Raw genomic sequence first — 22,846 nt, 5'->3', positions numbered from 1 at the left:
TACTCTCTCTAAATATTTGTGCAGTATTTTTCTACAGAAAGTATATAATTTATTTAATTCGAAATACATTTTACTGTTGTCCTAAAACAGAAAAAATGTTTATTTGATAAATAGCTGAAAAATGAATTTATTTTAACTCAAACGTCCTCACTGTATTTGTTTATAAGCCAAAAAATTGTTTATAACTTTAAAACAGTGCTGAGGCCGCTTAAATAATCCAATTTTAGTTCTCTAAAGTCTATTAGATAGATAGAGCGCCTCTTTATATGTAAAAAATTAGAAAACTTCTAAATGGGTCTACTTTTTGTTCATAAAGTTTTTAAAAAAGTTTAACTTAAAAAAAATTAGATTGCAAAATTGTTATGCAAAATCTGTAAAGTCGATTTTAGTGAAATTTGGTGGACGATTTAAGTATGTTGTAAGAATTTTCTAAGCGAATTACGAAGGTTCTAAAGCAGGGGGTGGGCAAACTTTTTTTAGTAAGGGCCACAAAATATTTTTGGTCTATTATCGAGGACCGCAATATTTGTTATATTAACATTTTCGAATTTTTAACTTATTACTAATTTTGTTCAAGGGGGGGGGGTGGCATGGTTTGGAATCAACATTTCAAGCACCTTTTCTTGAATTTTGCCTGAAATTATGGTAGAATTATTTTATTTTTAAATTAAATAAACATATTCAGTACAATTCAAGTGGGTATTCAAGTAAATACCAAATATTGAAAAATAAGCCAACGGTGGCAAATTTTTACAGGCATCTCCAAATGGAGCATCAGCAAATGGATTTTGCAGTAGAACTCGTCAATGGATCACAATTCAAAAATATTTTATTAGCTTATGAGTTTGTTGAGGTGACGCTGTTGAGTTTTTTTAGTTTTAACGATTTTTGAGTTTTTGATATCACTCAAAGTACAAGTCAAAATACAAAATGTTTGTTAAAAAAGGTGAAAATCAACATATTTATTATTGTTAACCAAAACATATCTCGCCAGAGTTATCTCACGAAATGTTTAAAGAAAATCTATGAAAAATTTCAGGTGGATCTGCCAAGTAGGTAGTTTTTGAGTTACAATGTCCACCGCCTTTAAAAAAAGCAGTTTTGAGAAAAACGCGTTTGGTTTGACAGCTTTTATTTCAATTTGTTTTTTGTCTGTCAAATTGTAAAGTGATGCACGCCGGAATATGTTTTTGAATCGCAGAGTAATTTACAAAAGAGACGGGAACAGCTGTTAAACGTTTCTCACTACGCTCAAGCTACTGCAAATCGAGTCGAAGGTAGGGATGTTAAACATGCTTTATTTCCGGTGATTTTACTCCGGTCAAGCTGAAAATTTTAGAGAGTATTCTTGAAGTTTATTTATTTATGGATTTATGTACTTTCATTTAAAATATTTAAAAAATCAAAAATTTCAGATTTTTTAAACCGTACCCCTCCCCCTAAACAGCATTCGCACTTAATTAAGCATGGTATTTCCCTCAAATATATGTGTATCTAAATATTTATTTATTTTTATTTTATTTATGAACCTATTTCTTTTTTCTCTAATATTGTTCTGAAGCTATGCAATTTACTATTTTGTTTGGGAATAAGCCACAATTTAAGTTTGAAATTAAATTTATTTTACGTTTGGATTTCCACTTCGGTAATCGTTATCAAAATACAAAACATTAATAAGTTAAGCATTTATTTAATTAGTTTAATTTATTAATGTTTTGCATTTTGATAACGATTTCCGAAGTGGAAATGGAAACGTCAAATAAATTTAATTTCAAACTTAAATTGTGGTTTATTCCCAAATAAAATAGTAAATTCTAATTTAACATTGCTATTAGTTACTTAAAATTTTGAAGGCAAATTCCGTGCTTAAATAGATGCAAACACGCATCATACGTAATATGCAACACGCGTCATTTAAATCAAAATAACCAAAGCTATAAATTTGAAAAATCTTAGATTCCCTTCATTGTTTTTGTTTTCTTTGAAAGAATTAAGTAATATAAAAATATGCACGATGATTTAATCCTATTGAACGAATAATAATTAACAATATTAGTTATAATTGAAATGACGTTGGCGTTGACTACTTGCAAATCATTTTTGCACAATACCTGCTCATGGATTAAGCAGTGAAAAATAATAACTGATGTTCTGAAAATTGTTCATGGACGTAATCTTTAAGTATTCTCAAAATTACAATATTTGCTCCTCTTAAATATGGTGCTCCGACAGTTGTTACACTTTCTAGGTGGTTACAGCGCTAATTTAAAATTTTCCAAACAGTTCCAGACTACTTCAAAAATATCGTTTCTATTTGTTGAAATTTCGTGGATTTCATTCAGGCGGCAGACAAAACTCTGCCGAAATTTGCGGAAAAATCACCCGCTGCGAAAGTGTTAATTATATTAGCTGTGTTAATGCTGCATTATCTATATTTATTAATATTAGCAATAATTAAAGAAAAACTTTAAATGAAAATAATTAATTTTTTTCCGCGGGCCGCAAAAAATGTATAAAGGGCCGCATGCGGCCCGAGGGCCGCACTTTGCCCACCCCTGTTCTAAAGCAAGAAACCCATTATGAACGGCCGGCACGGCACAGCCCGGCCGGCACAGGACAGTCCAAATTCATTTGTATAGTTTTAAATGCAACGTAACCCATTATGAGCGGCCGGCTCGGCCCGGCACAGGCCAGCATGCAAACGGAACGGCCAAAATTCTCCGAGGATAATAAAATCCGTTGAAGTCGAACGGCCTGAACGGCCAGTTGGCGCCAGTGCGTTATAATTGTTGGTAATAAGCAAATATATTGTTGATTTTTTAATTGAAAGCCCGTTGTTTCTTTTGAAATAAAATAATATGGAAGAACTTTTCATTGAGAGTGCCAGAGAATACCCATTTTTGTATGATGCATCGGACTCAAATTATCATGATAGTAAGAAAAAGGACAATACATGGGTACAAATATCCGAAAATTTTGATCAATGGACAGGTACGTACATTATCTTTTAACCATGAATTCGTTTTTTAACATGATGCATATTCATTAAAATTGTGTAGTTTATGTCTTTTAAAAACTTTTATTTTACGATAGTTTTTAAAATATATGATCATTTTTCCGGTGCCGTGCCGTGCCGGCCGTTACAAATGGGTTTTTGGACGTGCCGGCCTGTGCTGTGCCATGCCGGGCTGTGCCGTGCCGGGCGTTCATAATGGGTTTCTTGCTTAAGTGCAACCAAAGTGGTTGAAAAACATTGAATAAAAACAGGCTTATTTTGCCCCCTTATTTTGTATTTATTGCCATTTTGCAGAAAAGTTAATAATTGAAGACATTTTTAACCAGACGTATATTTATTTTTTTATTTTTATTTTTTATTTTTATTTTATTTATTTATTTAGTACCCAAATAACAGTACTGGACCAATTACAATCTGGGTTAGTGTATTAAGCGTATTAGTAAATTTACCGTTTACAGATCATAAACATAACAACAAAACAGTATAAAATACATAGACTACATAAACGCCGTTTATATGTAAGTGTGTGAAAAAACTCAAAATGAGAAAAACACACTCACATACGAACAACAACGAACAAAAACTTATAAAGTAATTAAAGAAAAACAGAAAATACATAGTATGTAAAACAATTAAATACAAAAATACAGAATAAATATATAATATAACAGCAAGATGCTAAAAAGTGACTGGTTGCAACCTAATATCGTTAGCAGAATTCTTAATGATGCGTAAATTAGAATTGAAGATGTCAAAGAGATCAGAGTTCGCATTGTAGTGAGCTTGCATTTGTACTAGAGGTGACTGCACCAAAATATTTGATCTGGCTCTGTTAACATAAAACGTTTGTGAAGTACGAGAAGCAACACGTGGTACGTGGAGATTAAGAAGTTGCAATAACTCAGGAGTATTTACTTGATTGTTAATAATTTTAAATAAAAAGCATAAAGATTGAGTTATTCTACGACGCTGAAGACTTTGCATCTTAAATTTATCGAGAAGTATCTCTTCAGAAAATCCCCTAGCAGGATAAATGCCAGTGGATTTAAAGTGCATACTTTTTAAAAACCGCCTCTGTACTGATTCCAAAACAGTTGTGTGATTTTGATAAATTGGAGACCAAACTATCGATGCATAATCGAGTTTGGGGAGAACAAGAGATGAATATAAAAATTTGCAAGTGTCAATATCGGTAAGTTCTTTCGCATTTCGTAAAATGAAACCTAGAGTACTAAACGCACCCGCAACGATATTAGTGATGTGTGGAACAAATGATAGTCTGCAGTCAAATATGACCCCCAGGTCCTTAACAGAGCTGGGGCGACAAATGGAAGTATTATGTATATGATAATCGTAGTGTGTTGGAGAAGGTCTTCTAGAAAAAGACATAACATTACATTTAGATGCATTTAGCTGCAAACAATTAGTGTCACACCATATACTGATTTTATTTAAATTTTCTTGAAGTCTAATGCAATCGGAGGGTGACTTAATTTCAAAAAATAATTTTAAATCGTCCGCATAAATTAGTGAATGAACATCTAGGTCATCAACAATATCATTAACGAATATCACAAACAGTAGCGGCCCTACAATTGAACCTTGAGGTACTCCGGATAACTGAGGAAAAGGGGTTGATTTAAAACCTCTAATTTGTGTATATTGCCATCGATCTGTAAAATAATAGTTAAATAATTGTAACAGCGTAGGTGTGATTGAAATAGAACTGAGCTTATTCAGTAGAATTTTATGACTTAAGCGGTCAAAAGCTTTGGAAAAGTCAGTGTATATGACGTCGACTTGAGCATTTCTGTCTAATGCTTCACACAGGAATTGAGTGATATTAACAAGATTTGTTAAAGTAGATTTACCACTGATAAATCCGTGCTGTTGGGGAACTATGAATGGTGAAATGTGGGTGTAAAGGTGTTTATTTATACATATCTCGAAAATTTTACTAAAGTTGGATATGATAGCAATAGGCCTATAGTTTTGGATAGAAGTTCGATTTTCTTTCTTAAACACAGGGACAATTTTAGAAACTTTCCATTGTGTGGGAAAGACCGAACTGGATAATATGCAGTTAAATAAAGTACACAGAGGAGTTGAAAATACGTGGGCACAATCTTTTATGAGAAATGCAGGAATATTATCTGGTCCCATCGTCATGTTCGGCTTAATCTTCCTTATGGCCTGTTCAATTTCAGATTTTGTAAAAGCGGGAATGTGCAATTGTTCGGCAATATATGTATTTAATTTGGGAGTGATATGGTCGGGAGGAGAAATATCGGTGTATGACTTTGAGAAGAAATCGGCAAATGATGAGGCAATATCCTGTGAAGTCTCTAGCTTTATATTATTATACGACATAGTTTCAGGAATAGAACAATTTGTTTTCTTGGAGTTTATGAACGACCAAAAGCTACGAGGATCTTGTTTAAGATTGAGTTCTAGTTGAGACACATAACGCTTGTATATTATTTGATTAAAGTATTTGAATTCTGAACGAATTCTCTTGAATTCAGTGTAATTTTGAATATTACGAGATTTTTTGTACGCGTTCCAAGCTCTATTTTTAGTATTCAGAAGATTAATCAGATCACCATTGAACCAAAACGGATAACGTTTAGTTTGCTTCTTTTTAAGAGGAATATGTTTAGAGAAGATGCTGTGAATATACTGATAAAAGGCATTTAGGTTGCTGTTGATATCAAGATCAGTGGAAAGAAAAGACCAGTCAGATAAATAGAGTTCATTATAAAGTTCTATAAAGTTGGCTCTCTTAAAGTTAAAATTCTGCTTACTGTCGATTTTGATTTCATTAAATTCTTTTTTAATACTAAAATCAATGATGAGCGGTGGATGATGGTTATCCATGGGAACAACATAGTCAATTGCCTGATATACGTTACAAAATATATTAGAAAATACCAAATCTAGGATTCGTTCATTATGATTAACTACATGATTATATTGCGATAGATTAAAGAAATTTGCAACATTCTGCACGGCCACTGATTTACCGGTAGTAATGCCTTGAGTATATTCCGGTATATTAAAATCACCCAAGACTAATACTGTTTCGTTAAAAAGGCATTCAACTGTTTCTAAACACTCTAGGAATAATTCTAGTTCAGCTAGAGGTGTTTGCGGAGGTATATATACTAACACGAGATAAAAAACTATTTTCTTTGATACAACTTTGCTTATGACTACATCAATTAATTTGACTTCAGCAATAGCAGCACATATAGAGTAGACATCAATAGGAATAACATTTAATGCTTTATTAACTGCTAATAGTACACCTCCACCTCTAGTTGTCCCAGTGGCTAAAAAATCCCGATCTGAACGAATCACAGTAAACAATTCAGGATCAAAAAGTTCCGAATCATACACACTAGAATTTAACCAAGTTTCAGTGAACGCAAAAATTTTATGGGTACCAGGAACGGAGCCGTGGTTAGTGTAAACCTAGCGACCTAGCAAACTGCGACAGTTTTGGTAATATACTTCAATATTTAGTTTTGGGCTTCCATTATTCTTCACCTGGGGCTTAATAAATTGTTTCTGTGGTTGCTATTTAATGTCAAGTATATTAGCCTTAAATGAGTCCAGCGTATGCTTGAATACATAACATGAGGATTTATCCCATGTTGCATGGTCAGTATTAATCGTCTGAACTCCATCACGTTTGTTATAATTAACACAGTTTATACATTTTAAAGCAGTAGACTTACATTCAGAGACTTGATGACTTAAAGAACATTTTGGACAGACTACTTGATTTGCTTGACAATTATTTGCGAAGTGATGAAAACCGCAGCATTTGAAACATCGCCTAACCTCCACAGCATCATATACTCTACAATAATCATAACCCACAACAACATGCTCATAATTTAAAAGACGATGATAGGTAGCCAGATCTACTTGTATATGATACAAAGTTCAATTATCTTTATTTTATTTCCCTATGACTATTTTCCAAAATTAATTGTTTTAATGATATAAGCAAAGAAAGTAGAAAAAAATCGATGTTTTTCAAAATTTTTACATATTTTAATTTTTTTATTAATGTTCCGGGCATATTTGAGAAAGAGCATAAGTCAATTATTATTATTGAAGCTGTCACCTAACTTTATCTGCAAAAATCCGAATGCCACCTCGCACATCCAAAAATAGACGTTTTTTCACAGATCCGCCCTGGTCTAGTATTAAAATACAAATAAAACATACCTTCAAAGCTTGGCATATAGTCTTAATATTTTCATTGCCTCCAATATCAAGCAACTTTTTAAATAATTTAAATAATAGCGTTCCATAAACGTGGAGATGCGGTAGCTGTATATACAATTCAGCTATTAACGGTAAGACGTTTTTTGGGTCGGGATTATCGTCTATTTGCTTTTTACATTTCAAATGTAACTCTGCCCGGAACTGTGGAGAAACCGGTTCAATAGTCCAACACAACCTCGCTGCTGTATACCTAAAGTTGGGAGAGTTTATCGCCTAAAACAAAATATAATGTTAACTTAGTATCTACATTTGTATCGTTTCTCTTTAAAATTTTGGTGAGCATTCTAGGTCTGGATCCCGCGTATGAAAAAAAAGTTGATTAATAGCAAGCTGAAAATTTGTTCATAGCTTAAGGGTGTCTAGTCGGACAAACTTTGATATATGGGAACACTGGAACAGGGGAAGTTTTAATTGTGGAACAGGTTAAAAATTTGGGACGGTCAGACCACGAAAACGGCACGTGTATTTTGTCCGACAGAACAGACTTAAACTCTCCGAACAGAGATTACACTCTCATGCAAAAATCAGACTGCTATTTATCACCAAATCGGCGTTTTAATGAGGGGAACATGTAGAATATGTCAAATGACATGAATTATGACAGGTGATAAATAGCAGTCTGATTTTTGCATGAGAGTATAATCTCTGTTCGGAGAGTTTAAGTCTGTTCTTTCGGACAAAATACACGTGCCGTTTTCGTGGTCTGACCGTTCCAAATTTTTAACCTGTTCCACAATTAAAACTTCCCCTGTTCCAGTGTTCCCATATATCAAAGTTTGTCCGACTAGACACCCTTAAGCTATGAACAAATTTTAAGCTTGCTATTAATCAACTTTTTTTCATACGCGGGATCCAGACCTATTCTACATATAACATTTTCTGTAAGCTGTTTTTATTAATTATAAGTATGCAATACTTCAGTTTCCATGTGATTGAACAGATTATATTAGGGATTTAGCAGATTTAAGGATAAAACAGATTATAAACGGAACTGAAAAGCTTTTAATTGCTTAACAGGTTTTAGCCCTTATTAATTAATTTTGGAGTATCAATTTAATTTACGTTCAGAATAATTTTATATTTTGTTTTAATCAAGACTATAACCTAATCTTTATTTCAAGTTAAGAATAGAACATTACGCTTACGGAGATCAGTATTGCCAAACCTCTCGCGTGCGGGTGGATACTGGACTTCCGATATACGATTCACTCTAGTCAGTACGGCGTGGCATCGCTGCGCTGCTATGGCTCATAAGAAATACATGGGGCTATCTCCGCAATGTTCTTATCTAAACGTGAAACGCTCCATAGTTAGTAATAACATTTTTAATGCTAGTATGTGTATAAATTAGAGTATCTATTGAATAAATACTTATTTCTACAACCGTGTTAAAAATGCTACTTTAAAGCACTAGTGCTTTAAAAATTTTAAGGCACTGCAGTTAAAAGTGAATTGTCAAATTGTGAAACGTCAAAATATTTATATTTCATTTATTAACATTAATATTAATAGTACACCTTGCGCAATTTGAAAAAGGTGGTTTAAAAGGTTTTTTAAAATTTAATTTAAACTGTATTATTGCATTTTTAACACGTTTGTAGAAAAAAACTATTAAAATTTGTTAGAATATACAACAATAAAAGTAAGATGTTATTCTATAGTTGTTATGATTTACGTATTGACAGTATTGGCAGTTTTGATGTAATGTCAAGAAAAATATAAAAATGGAATGTCAGTCAAGTTCAAGTAAAAGTTTTTGTAGGTATTGTCCTGTAATTAAGAATGAAGAAATTATAATTGTTGATATATAAGACATCATCATCATCATCATCATTATCTTTGCCTTATCCCTATGCGGGGTCGGCTTCCCTAATTGCATTTCTCCACACAATTCTATCTTGGGTCATATCAATGTCAATCCCCAACATGTCCTGCCTTATCGTCTCCCCCCAGGTCTTCTTTGGTCTTCCTCTCCTACTCCTTCCAGGAATCTGCACTTCAGCTATTCTTCGTATTGGGTGATTAACGTCTCGACGTTGAACATGACCAAACCATCTTAACCTAGGCTCTCTCATTTTGGCATCAATTGGTGCCACACCTAGACTTCCACTAATATACTCATTTCTAATTTTATCCTTCTTTGTCACTCCACTCATCCATCTAAGCATTCTCATTTCCGCCACATGCATTCGTTGTTCCTCTTTCTTCTTCACTGCCCAACATTCAGTTCCGTACATCATAGCCGGTCTTATGGCTGTTTTATACAATTTTCCCTTCAGCTTCATTGGAATTTTTCTGTCACACAACACACCACTCGCTTCTTTCCACTTCATCCATCCAGCCCTAATTCTACTGCATGCATCTCCATCTATTTCTCCATTATTCTGTAATACCGATCCCAGGTACTTAACACTATTGCTTTTTACAATCAGCTCACCATCCAAAGATACCATTTTATTTGTAGTAACTCCATCTTTAAATGAACATTCCAAATACTCTGTTTTTGTCCTACTAAGTTTTAAACCTTTTTCCTCCAGAGCTTGCCACCACTGTTCCAGTTTTTGTTCTAAGTATCTTTCACTATTTCCTACTAACACGACATCATCAGCATACATTAAGCACCATGGAATGTTACCCTGTAGTTTCGCTGTTATCTGGTCCAAAACTAATGAGAATAAATACGGACTAAGCACCGATACTTGGTGCAATCCTACTTTCACATGAAATTTATCAGTCTCTCCCACACCTGTCCTAATACTAGTGGTTACTCCCTCATACATATTCCTCACAATCTTTACATATTCACCAGGGACTCCTTTCTTATTGAGTGCCCACCACAGAATCTCTCGAGGAACTTTATCATATGCTTTCTCAAGATCAATGAATACCATATGAGCGTTTGTTTCTTTACTCCTGTATTTTTCCATCAACTGCCTTATAATGAAAATTGCATCTGTTGTTGATCTGCCCTGCATAAAGCCAAATTGATTCTCGGATATTTCGGTCTCTTCACGTATCCGTCTATCAATTACTCTTTCCCATATTTTCATGGTGTGGCTAAGCAGTTTTTGTAGCCCTGTAGTTTGTACATTATTGTATATCTCCTTTGTTTTTGTAAACAGGTACCAGTATACTGCTTCTCCATTCGCCTGGCATTTGTCCAACTTCCATAATTCTATTAAATAGACCTGCTAGCCACCTTGTTCCTGTCTCTCCCAATGCTCTCCATACTTCCCCAGGAATATCATCTGGTCCTACCGCTTTTCCTTTCTTTATTTTTTGAAGCGCTTGAGCCACTTCCTCGTTTGTTATTTTGGTGACCATTGCTGCTACTGTCTCCGTTGACTCTACACGTTGTCTGTCAAATTCTTCATTTAATAAGCTGTCAAAGTACTTTCTCCATCTCTTTTTGACATCCCTTTCGTGAACTAGTATTTTATTATTTTCATCTCGGATACATCTAATCCGATTAAAATCTTTTGCTTTCTTTGCTCTCTGTTTGGCTATTTTATATATCTTCGTTTCGCCTTCCCTGGTATCAAGTTGATCAATTACAAATTTCACTGACATCATTCTATCACTCGTTCTTACAACTTCCACTACGTTATCTTTCATTTCACGACTAGCAATTATACCAACTCTATTTCTAGTGTTACTACTCCCTGCATACCACAATTTGTAACCTTCACCTAGTTATTTCGCCCTTTGACCTTTCCACCTAGTTTCTTGAATGCAAGCAATTTGAACTCTCCTTCGTTTGAGCGCATCCACTAACTCCAGACTCTTACCTGTAAGACTACCAAGATTCCACGACCATATCCTGATTTTTCTAACCTGCAATGGTGTTCCCCCTGAGATAGTCCTCACCCGGAGATCCGAACGGAGGCTCATTTTACTTCCGGTATATTTTACCTCAGGAGATGACATCATTTAAGTATAAGTTTTTATATCTTTGGAGAAGGTCTTTTCATTATTATGGTCTGAAAAGATTTTGTTTATTTATTTGATGCCTGAATGCCTTTTCTATCAGCACCATACCCTGCCCTGCACGTTTAGCCAATACACCACCAATGCAACCAAAGTGCAGTATTACCCCACACCCGCCTGCATTTTTCTGTATAGGCCAGGATCCCTACTGTAAGGACTGTCCTATAAGCCAATGTATTGTTGCCCGTATCCCGCCACTAGGAGGCACGTACTTTATTCGGGATACCGTTGCTATATAAGACGTTTGTAGAAAAAATATTGTATGATATACGTGTTAAAAACTCTCACATACGTGCCTTAAAATTGTACTTTTAACACTTATATCATAAATAACTATTAAGTTAATTATTTTTTTGAATTATGGTTCAACATTTTATTTATGTTATAATTTGTTTTGCTTTATATAGGATATTGAATATGTCAATTTTAGCAGTGTTGATTATTTAATCTTCTAGTTTGTTTTTAACGATTATAGTTTTTTGCGAGACCCAGGTAAAGGCTTATTAGCTTCTTATGATTCCGAATTTCGTATTTTCTTTGTATCGAACTGTTATCTACCTGCTATCCATCTGTTATTTTTCTATTAGTCATACCCATACTCCCCGCCCCCTAATAAAGCACACAATGGAATGGCAGAGATCTGAAATTTGATCTAATATATAGCTACGCCAGCTATGGCAAAGATCAGGAATGGCTGATGCAGTAGAGAGAATAGCAAGAGATGATGTCTACGGAAGAAGAGGTCGTCCACCAACACATTGGACTTATGATCTAAAACGGTGTCATAGGAATTGGATGTAAGAGGTACAAGATTGAAATAGATGGAAAATTGTAAGAGAGATGATCTATGTCCAGCAATGGACAAGCCAAGATTGAATGATGATGATAATATTATTATATCGCCGCCGCCTACGAAAAGTATAACTCCGAAAAATGCCGTTAAGAGTAGAACTTTCAATGAACGCCGCGAAAAATATTATTTTCGATTATATGATTGTGAAAATTATAATCCCTAATAAAGTGTTAGCGAAAAAAATTAATTTTTGATGAGTATCAGCAAAAAAACATCATTTCTGTTTGTGGGTCCACGAAAATTATAATTACTAAAAAGTTCTCAGAAATAATTGTTTTCGTCGGCAGAAACAGAAACAGAAAGGGAAATCATTGTTTTCGTCGGCATCTATTATAGGCTATTGATAAGGTTCAAAATAAGAGAGCTAAAAGGAACTACAACGTTAACGGGATTTTATTGTCTCATATGGTCAATGGATCTCTAAATTTGAAAAAACCGCTGAGTTTAAAAAACCATTTAAATGGGTGCGTTTTTGAGAAAGGGGTGAATTTTTGTACCACTTTTGGTACAAATATGTCTACAGAAAAACTGTTCCATATTAAATTTACAAAACATCACCTCTTAAAGTCAAAAATATTTTTTTTTTCACAAAAATATATTCAAAACAGAAGCAAGGAAAAAACACGAAAGACAGCAATTTTTTTTTGCCCCGTAACTTTTTTCCACAGGGATATAGGTATAGGCATTGCTTTGGTGAAAAATAACTTCTATCCTTCTTCTTTAAAATAAAGTTTGGTAAAAGTCTCTAGGATTTATAGTTTTTGAAATAGGATTTTTCAAAGTTCGCGGCTCACAACATTTTTGGGACATTTTCCCCATTATTTCGGAAACATTGTTCTGTAACTTTTTTCTACGCATTGCTAGGTATATGTAATGGTACATTTAGTAGAAAGAGAAGTCAAGTATTTTTAAAATGGTCTATTGTATAAGGTTACACGACTCTTTATCAGCAAGTTATGCTTTTTCAAGGTTTTATACTTTTAATAATTTTTGATGTTTTTAATGATTATTTTTTTAATTTCTCATTGTGAATTTTTTTCTTGTAAATTTAGGTGTGTACATTGTAAAATAAAAAAAGCTTGTTTTCTTTACTTTAAAATGGTGTATCGAAAAAAAATTCTAGGACTATTTTTAAACAAGATCTTCGTAGGATTTTCAAGAATATCCGTAATTTAAGAAAAATTTTAATTTTTTTTTTATTTTTTTCAATTAGATGAATATAATTGCATATTATAACATAATTTTTAATTCCAAATAACTTTCCTTAATAACACTTTTCGATATTGTGAAATATATAGTAGGGTGGGTCGAAAAACAATAATGTTTCATTTTTTAATCGCTATACCGCGGAAAACTTGCCTTTGGGGTATATAAGTAAAATACAGAGTAAAACAAAGTTATACAGGGTGTCCCGAAAAGATTGGTCATAAATTATACCACAGCTTCTGGGGTCAAAAATAGGTTGATTGAACCTCACTTACCTATATACAATAGTGCACACAAAAAAAGTTACAGCCCTTTGAAGTTACAAAATCGATTTTTTTTCATATATCGAAAACTCTTAGAGATTTTTTATTGTAAATGGACATGTGGCATTCTTATAGCAGTAACATCTTAAACAATAATTAAATTGAAATTTGTACAATCCATAAAAATTTTATGGGGGTTTTGTTCCCTTAAACCCCCCCAAACTTTTGTCTACGTTCCAATTCAATTATTATTGTGGCACCATTAGTAAAACACAATGTTTTTAAAACTTTTTTGCCTCCTAGTACTTTTTCGATAAGCCACTGTTTATCGAGATATTTTGAATATTTGTCGAATCCACCACATATTTGTATATGGTTAAGTACGATTATAGAGACCTGTTAATAATCTGAAAATTTATTTATAATTTACATGTTTAGGTATATTTTGAAAAAGAAGCCACATCTCGATAAAAGGTGACTTATCAAAAAAAGACAAATAGGCAAAAAAGTTTTAAAAACAATGTGTTTTAACTAAGGATACCAAAATAATAGTTTAATTGGAACGTACACAAACATTTGGAGAGTTTAAAAGAACAAAACCCCCATAAAATTTTTATGTAAATATATTAAAAAATAAGCCGCATCTCGATAAAAACTGGCTTATCGAAAAAATACTAAGAGGCAAAAAAAGTTTCAAAAACGTTGTGATTAACTAATGGTACCACAATAATGAATTAATTGAAACGTACACAAAAGTTTAGGGAGGTTTAAGGGAACAAAACCCCCTTAAAATTTTTATGAGGTGTACAAATTTCACTATAATTTTGTTTTAAGATGTTCCTGCCATAAGAATGATACATGTCCATTTTCAATAAAAAATCTCTAGCAGTTTTCGATATATTGGAAAAATCGATTTTCATTTTGTTACTTCAAAGGGCTGTAACTTTTTTTATGAGTACATTTGTACTAAGGTAAGTTAGGTTCAATCAAACTCTTTTGGACCCCAGAATGTGTGGTATAATTTATGACCAATCTTTTCGGGACACCCTGTATATTGAACCCCCAACTAGCGCATCACACTTAAAATTTAGTTTTTTTCAGAAATCAAGACATTTTTCAATTATTTTTACAATCTTTACCCAATAATATTTGAACGTGCTATAGTGAAAACTCTTTAGTTAATAGTTTAAAAAATAGGAAATACATTTGAAACAGACAATATCTTTTAATTTGCGGTAGCGCAAAATTCTCAAAAATTGTTAAAATTCACATATTAACACCTTAAAAGAAGGTGTGGTCTAGTATGTTATGTTGGGTGTTATAAGCACAATCCATTTTTTGTTCTTTTACTCTACACTCCATTTAATTGGAATATAATTATTATAGTGTGTTTAAAGTTATAAAGGATATAAATAAAACAACTTATAATTTTAATAACATGTTTAATTGAAACAAAAAAGAAACCAAATTATAGCCAAACAATGTCAACAAATTAAATGAAATTTTGACTTTAGAAATAGTCTTTTACTACTATTTCTGAGTGGGTACGTTGAAGCTGAGCTTGCTGTCAAACTTTGGCATCGAAGCTCTGGATGCTACGGCAGATCTTATGAAACCATCTCATTACTTAGCACCGACGACTTTTTTAGATGCTTCAGTCACTAACTTGACGCAGCGTTCCACAGCTTGAGTATTACATGGAAATTTTCCAAAGTTCCAATCCTCACCAGTGTTACCTTAGCCATAAATTTCATCCATAAATTTTTTTTTCATATTTTCACAAAAATTTGGTATAAATTTATCAAAAATGAATAAAAGAGATATTATTGAAAAGAAAAATGTTATATATGTTTGGAAAAAAAAATTTAAACGGGCGATGTATTGACGGTGAGTAGATAATGCCACTCAAATTCAAAAATCCTTTATGGATGGTACGTTAGTCAACTTTTTTTCTCAGTTTTTTGTTAAATTCTCAAAGTAAATACAATAAAGCATAACATATAAAAAAATCCTGATGGAGGTATTTTCCAAAACAAGCGAAAAAAATTCTGAAACTTAGATGTATTGCTCGGTATTCGTTAATACGTCTCAAATTCAAAAATCCTTTATGGATGGTACGTTAGTCAACTTTTTTTCTCAGTTTTTTGTTAAATTCTCAAAGTACCTATAATAAAGCATAACATATAAAAAAAATCGTGATGGAGGTATTTTCCAAAACAAGCGAAAAAAATTCTGAAACTTAGATGTATTGCACGGTATTCGTTAATACGTCTCAAATTCAAAAATCCTTTATGGATGGTACGTTAGTCAACTATTTTCTCAGTTTTTTGTTAAATTCTCAAAGTAAATATAATAAAGCATAACATATAAAAAAAACGTGATGGAGGTATTTTCCAAAACAAGAGAACAAAATTCTGAAACTTAGATGTATTGCGGGCTATTCGGTAATACGTCTCAAATTCAAAAATCCTTTATGGATGGATCGTTAGTCAACTTTTTTTCTCAGTTTTTTATTAAATTCTCAAAGTAAATATAATTAAGCATAACATATAAAAAAATCGTGATGGAGGTATTTTCCAAAACAAGCGAAAAAAATTCCTAAACTTAGATGTATTGCGCGGTATTCGTTAATACGTCTCAAATTCAAAAATCCTTTATGGATGGTACGTTAGTCAACTTTTTTTCTCAGTTTTTTGTTAAATTCTCAAAGTAAATATAATAAAGCATAACATATAAAAAAATCGTGACGGAGGTATTTTCCAAAACAAGAGAACAAAATTCTGAAACTTAGATGTATTGCGGGCTATTCGGTAATACGTCTCAAATTCAAAAATCCTTTATGGATGGATCGTTAGTCAACTTTTTTTCTCAGTTTTTTGTTAAATTCTGAAAGTAAATATAATTAAGCATAACATATAAAAAAATCGTGATGGAGGTATTTTCCAAAACAAGCGAAAAAAATTCTGAAACTTAGATGTATTGCGCGGTATTCGTTAATACGTCTCAAATTCAAAAATCCTTTATGGATGGTACGTTAGTCAACTTTTTTTCTCAGTTTTTTGTTAAATTCTCAAAGTAAATATAATAAAGCATAACATAAAAAAAACGTGATGGAAGTATTTTCCAAAACAAGAGAAAAAAATTCTGAAACTTAGATGTATTGCGGGCTATTCGGTAATACGTCTCAAATTCAAAAATCCTTTATGGATGGATCGTTAGTTAACTTTTTTTCTCAGTTTTTTGTTAAATTCTCAAGAATTCTCAGAATTTTTTTCGCTTGTTTTGGAAAATACCTCCATCACGATTTTTTTATATGTTATGCTTTATTATATTTACTTTGAGAATTTAACAAAAAACAGAAAAAAAGTTGACTAACGTACCATCCATAAAGGATTTTTGAATTTGAGACGTATTAACGAATACCGCGCAATACATCCAAGTTTCAGAATTTTTTTCGCTTGTTTTGGAAAAATACCTCCATCACGATTTTTTTATATGTTATGCTTTATTATATTTACTTTGAGAATTTAACAAAAAACTGAGAAAAAAAGTTGACTAACGATCCATCCATAAAGGATTTTTGAATTTGAGACGTATTAACGAATACCGCGCAATACATCTAAGTTTCAGAATTTTTTTCGCTTGTTTTGAAAAATACCTTTATCACGATTTTTTTATATGTTATGCTTAATTATATTTACTTTGAGAATTTAACAAAAAACTGAGAAAAAAAGTTGACTAACGTACCATCCATAAAGGATTTTTGAATTTGAGACGTATTTACGAATAGCGCGCAATACATCTAAGTTTCAGAATTTTTTTCGCTTGTTTTGAAAGATACCTCCATCACGATTTTTTTATATGTTATGCTTTATTATATTTACTTTGAGAATTTAACAAGAAACAGAAAAAAAGTTGACTAACGATCCATCCATAAAGGATTTTTGAATTTGAGACGTATTACCGAATAGCCCGCAATACATCTAAGTTTCAGAATTTTTTTCTCTTGTTTTGGAAAATACCTGCATCACGTTTTTTCTATATGTTATGCTTTATTATATTTACTTTGAGAATTTAACAAAAAACTGAGAAAAAACGTTGACTAACGTACCATCCATAAAGGATATTTGAATTTGAGACGTATTAACTAATACCGCGCAATACATCCAAGTTTCAGAATTTTTTTCGCTTGTTTTGGAAAATACCTCCATCACGATTTTTTTATATGTTATGCTTTATTATATTTACTTTGAGAATTTAACAAAATACTGAGAAAAAAAGTTGACTAACGATCCATCCATAAAGGATTTTTGAATTTGAGACGTATTAACGAATACCGCGCAATACATCTAAGTTTCAGAATTTTTTTCGCTTGTTTTGGAAAATACCTCCATCACGATTTTTTTATATGTTATGCTTTATTATATTTACTTTGAGAATTTAACAAAAAATTGAGAAAAAAAGTTGACTAACGTACCATCCATAAAGGATTTTTGAATTTGAGACGTATTAACGAATACCGCGCAATACATCTAAGTTTCAGAATTTTTTTCGCTTGTTTTGGAAAATACCTCCATCACGATTTTTTTATATGTTATGCTTAATTATATTTACTTTGAGAATTTAACAAAAAACTGAGAAAAAAAGTTGACTAACGTACCATCCATGAAGGATTTTTGAATTTGAGACGTATTAACGAATAGCGCGCTATACATCTAAGTTTCAGAATTTTTTTCGCTTGTTTTGGAAAATACCTCCATCACGATTTTTTTTATATGTTATGCTTAATTATATTTACTTTGAGAATTTAACAAAATACTGAGAAAAAAAGTTGACTAACGATCCATCCATAAAGGATTTTTGAATTTGAGACGTATTAACGAATACCGCGCAATACATCTAAGTTTCAGAATTTTTTTCGCTTGTTTTGGAAAATACCTCCATCACGATTTTTTTATATGTTATGCTTTATTATATTTACTTTGAGAATTTAACAAAAAACTGAGAAAAAAAGTTGACTAACGTACCATCCATAAAGGATTTTTGAATTTGAGACGTATTAACGAATAGCGCGCAATACATCTAAGTTTCAGAATTTTTTTCTCTTGTTTTGGAAAATACCTCCATCACGATTTTTTTATATGTTATGCTTTATTATATTTACTTTGAGAATTTAACAAAAAACTGAGAAAAAAAGTTGACTAACGATTCATCCATAAAGGATTTTTGAATTTGAGACGTATTAACGAATACCGCGCAATACATCTAAGTTTCAGAATTTTTTTCTCTTGTTTTGGAAAATACCTCCATCACAATTTTTTTGTATGTTATGCTTTATTATATTTACTTTGAGAATTTAACAAAAAACTGAGAAAAAAAGTTGACTAGCGATTCATCCATAAAGGATTTTTGAATTTGAGACGTATTAACGAATACCGCGCAATACATCTAAGTTTCAGAATTTTTTTCGCTTGTTTTGAAAGATACCTCCATCACGATTTTTTTATATGTTATGCTTTATTATATTTACTTTGAGAATTTAACAAGAAACAGAAAAAAAGTTGACTAACGATCCATCCATAAAGGATTTTTGAATTTGAGACGTATTACCGAATAGCCCGCAATACATCTAAGTTTCAGAATTTTTTTCTCTTGTTTTGGAAAATACCTGCATCACGTTTTTTCTATATGTTATGCTTTATTATATTTACTTTGAGAATTTAACAAAAAACTGAGAAAAAACGTTGACTAACGTACCATCCATAAAGGATATTTGAATTTGAGACGTATTAACTAATACCGCGCAATACATCCAAGTTTCAGAATTTTTTTCGCTTGTTTTGGAAAATACCTCCATCACGATTTTTTTATATGTTATGCTTTATTATATTTACTTTGAGAATTTAACAAAATACTGAGAAAAAAAGTTGACTAACGATCCATCCATAAAGGATTTTTGAATTTGAGACGTATTAACGAATACCGCGCAATACATCTAAGTTTCAGAATTTTTTTCGCTTGTTTTGGAAAATACCTCCATCACGATTTTTTTATATGTTATGCTTTATTATATTTACTTTGAGAATTTAACAAAAAATTGAGAAAAAAAGTTGACTAACGTACCATCCATAAAGGATTTTTGAATTTGAGACGTATTAACGAATACCGCGCAATACATCTAAGTTTCAGAATTTTTTTCGCTTGTTTTGGAAAATACCTCCATCACGATTTTTTTATATGTTATGCTTAATTATATTTACTTTGAGAATTTAACAAAAAACTGAGAAAAAAAGTTGACTAACGTACCATCCATGAAGGATTTTTGAATTTGAGACGTATTAACGAATAGCGCGCTATACATCTAAGTTTCAGAATTTTTTTCGCTTGTTTTGGAAAATACCTCCATCACGATTTTTTTTATATGTTATGCTTAATTATATTTACTTTGAGAATTTAACAAAATACTGAGAAAAAAAGTTGACTAACGATCCATCCATAAAGGATTTTTGAATTTGAGACGTATTAACGAATACCGCGCAATACATCTAAGTTTCAGAATTTTTTTCGCTTGTTTTGGAAAATACCTCCATCACGATTTTTTTATATGTTATGCTTTATTATATTTACTTTGAGAATTTAACAAAAAACTGAGAAAAAAAGTTGACTAACGTACCATCCATAAAGGATTTTTGAATTTGAGACGTATTAACGAATAGCGCGCAATACATCTAAGTTTCAGAATTTTTTTCTCTTGTTTTGGAAAATACCTCCATCACGATTTTTTTATATGTTATGCTTTATTATATTTACTTTGAGAATTTAACAAAAAACTGAGAAAAAAAGTTGACTAACGATTCATCCATAAAGGATTTTTGAATTTGAGACGTATTAACGAATACCGCGCAATACATCTAAGTTTCAGAATTTTTTTCTCTTGTTTTGGAAAATACCTCCATCACAATTTTTTTGTATGTTATGCTTTATTATATTTACTTTGAGAATTTAACAAAAAACTGAGAAAAAAAGTTGACTAGCGATTCATCCATAAAGGATTTTTGAATTTGAGACGTATTAACGAATACCGCGCAATACATCTAAGTTTCAGAATTTTTTTCGCTTGTTTTGGAAAATACCTCCATCACGATTTTTTTATATGTTATGCTTAATTATATTTACTTTGAGAATTTAATAAAAAACTGAGAAAAAAAGTTGACTAACGTACCATCCATAAAGGATTTTTGAATTTGAGGCGTATTAACGAATACCGCGCAATACATCTAAGTTTCAGAATTTTTTTCTCTTGTTTTGGAAAATACCTCCATCACGTTTTTTTATATGTTATGCTTTATTATATTTACTTTGAGAATTTAACAAAAAACTGAGAAAAAAAGTTGACTAACGATCCATCCATAAAGGATTTTTGAATTTGAGACGTATTAACGAATAGCGCGCAATACATCTAAGTTTCAGAATTTTTTTCTCTTGTTTTGGAAAATACCTCCATCACGATTTTTTTATATGTTATGCTTTATTATATTTACTTTGAGAATTTAACAAAAAACTGAGAAAAAAAGTTGACTAACGTACCATCCATAAAGGATTTTTGAATTTGAGACGTATTAACGAATAGCCCGCAATACATCTAAGTTTCAGAATTTTTTTCTCTTGTTTTGGAAAATACCTCCATCACGTTTTTTTATATGTTATGCTTTATTATATTTACTTTGAGAATTTAACAAAAAACTGAGAAAAAAAGTTGACTAACGATCCATCCATAAAGGATTTTTGAATTTGAGACGTATTAACGAATACCGCGCAATACATCTAAGTTTCAGAATTTTTTTCTCTTGTTTTGGAAAATACCTCCATCACGATTTTTTTATATGTTATGCTTTATTATATTTACTTTGAGAATTTAACAAAAAACTGAGAAAAAAAGTTGACTAACGATTCATCCATAAAGGATTTTTGAATTTGAGACGTATTAACGAATACCGCGCAATACATCTAAGTTTCAGAATTTTTTTCTCTTGTTTTGGAAAATACCTCCATCACGTTTTTTTATATGTTATGCTTTATTATATTTACTTTGAGAATTTAACAAAAAACTGAGAAAAAAAGTTGACTAACGATCCATCCATAAAGGATTTTTGAATTTGAGGCGTATTAACGAATACCACGCAATACATCTAAGTTTCAGAATTTTTTTCGCTTGTTTTGGAAAATACCTTCATCACGATTTTTTTATATATTATGCTTAATTATATTTACTTTGAGAATTTAACAAAAAACTGATAAAAAAAGTTGACTAACGTACCATCCATAAAGGATTTTTGAATTTGAGACGTATTAACGAATAGCGCGCAATACATCTAAGTTTCAGAATTTTTTTCGCTTGTTTTGGAAAATACCTCCATCATGATTTTTTTATATGTTATGCTTAATTATATTTACTTTGAGAATTTAATAAAAAACTGAGAAAAAAAGTTGACTAACGTACCATCCATAAAGGATTTTTGAATTTGAGACGTATTAACGAATAGCGCGCAATACATCTAAGTTTCAGAATTTTTTTTCGCTTGTTTTGAGAAATACCTCCATCACGATTTTTTTATATGGTATGCTTTATTATATTTACTTTGAGAATTTAACAAGAAACTGAGAAAAAAGTTGACTAACGTACCATCCATAAAGGATTTTTGAATTTGAGACGTATTAACGAATACCGCGCAATACATCTAAGTTTCAGAATTTTTTTCGCTTGTTTTGGAAAATACCTCCATCACGATTTTTTTATATGTTATGCTTTATTATATTTACTTTGAGAATTTAACAAAAAACTGAGAAAAAAAGTTGACTAACGTACCATCCATAAAGGATTTTTGAATTTGAGACGTATTAACGAATACCGCGCAATACATCTAAGTTTCAGAATTTTTTTCGCTTGTTTTGGAAAATACCTCCATCACGATTTTTTTATATGTTATGCTTAATTATATTTACTTTGAGAATTTAACAAAAAACTGAGAAAAAAAGTTGACTAACGTACCATCCATGAAGGATTTTTGAATTTGAGACGTATTAACGAATAGCGCGCTATACATCTAAGTTTCAGAATTTTTTTCGCTTGTTTTGGAAAATACCTCCATCACGATTTTTTTTATATGTTATGCTTAATTATATTTACTTTGAGAATTTAACAAAATACTGAGAAAAAAAGTT

At 31.5% G+C, this 22,846-nt stretch overlaps 1 protein-coding gene across 1 annotated transcript in view; it reads right to left on the bottom strand.

Moving 5' to 3' along the window:
- Positions 1–22,846, bottom strand: part of LOC126890439 (polyadenylate-binding protein-interacting protein 1) — a 69,723-nt gene that overhangs the window by 24,420 nt on the left and 22,457 nt on the right. Inside the window, exon 2 of the mRNA XM_050659383.1 lies at positions 7,256–7,528. Coding sequence (XP_050515340.1) covers positions 7,256–7,528 — 273 coding nt within the window. The remainder of the gene's footprint in view (positions 1–7,255; positions 7,529–22,846) is intronic.

Source organism: Diabrotica virgifera, chromosome 8, assembly GCF_917563875.1.
Source record: "Diabrotica virgifera virgifera chromosome 8, PGI_DIABVI_V3a".
In the NCBI taxonomy this organism is placed as follows: domain Eukaryota; kingdom Metazoa; phylum Arthropoda; class Insecta; order Coleoptera; family Chrysomelidae; genus Diabrotica; species Diabrotica virgifera.
The sequence above is the reverse complement of the archived record's forward strand: the minus strand, read 5'-3'. Positions and strand labels throughout refer to the sequence as shown.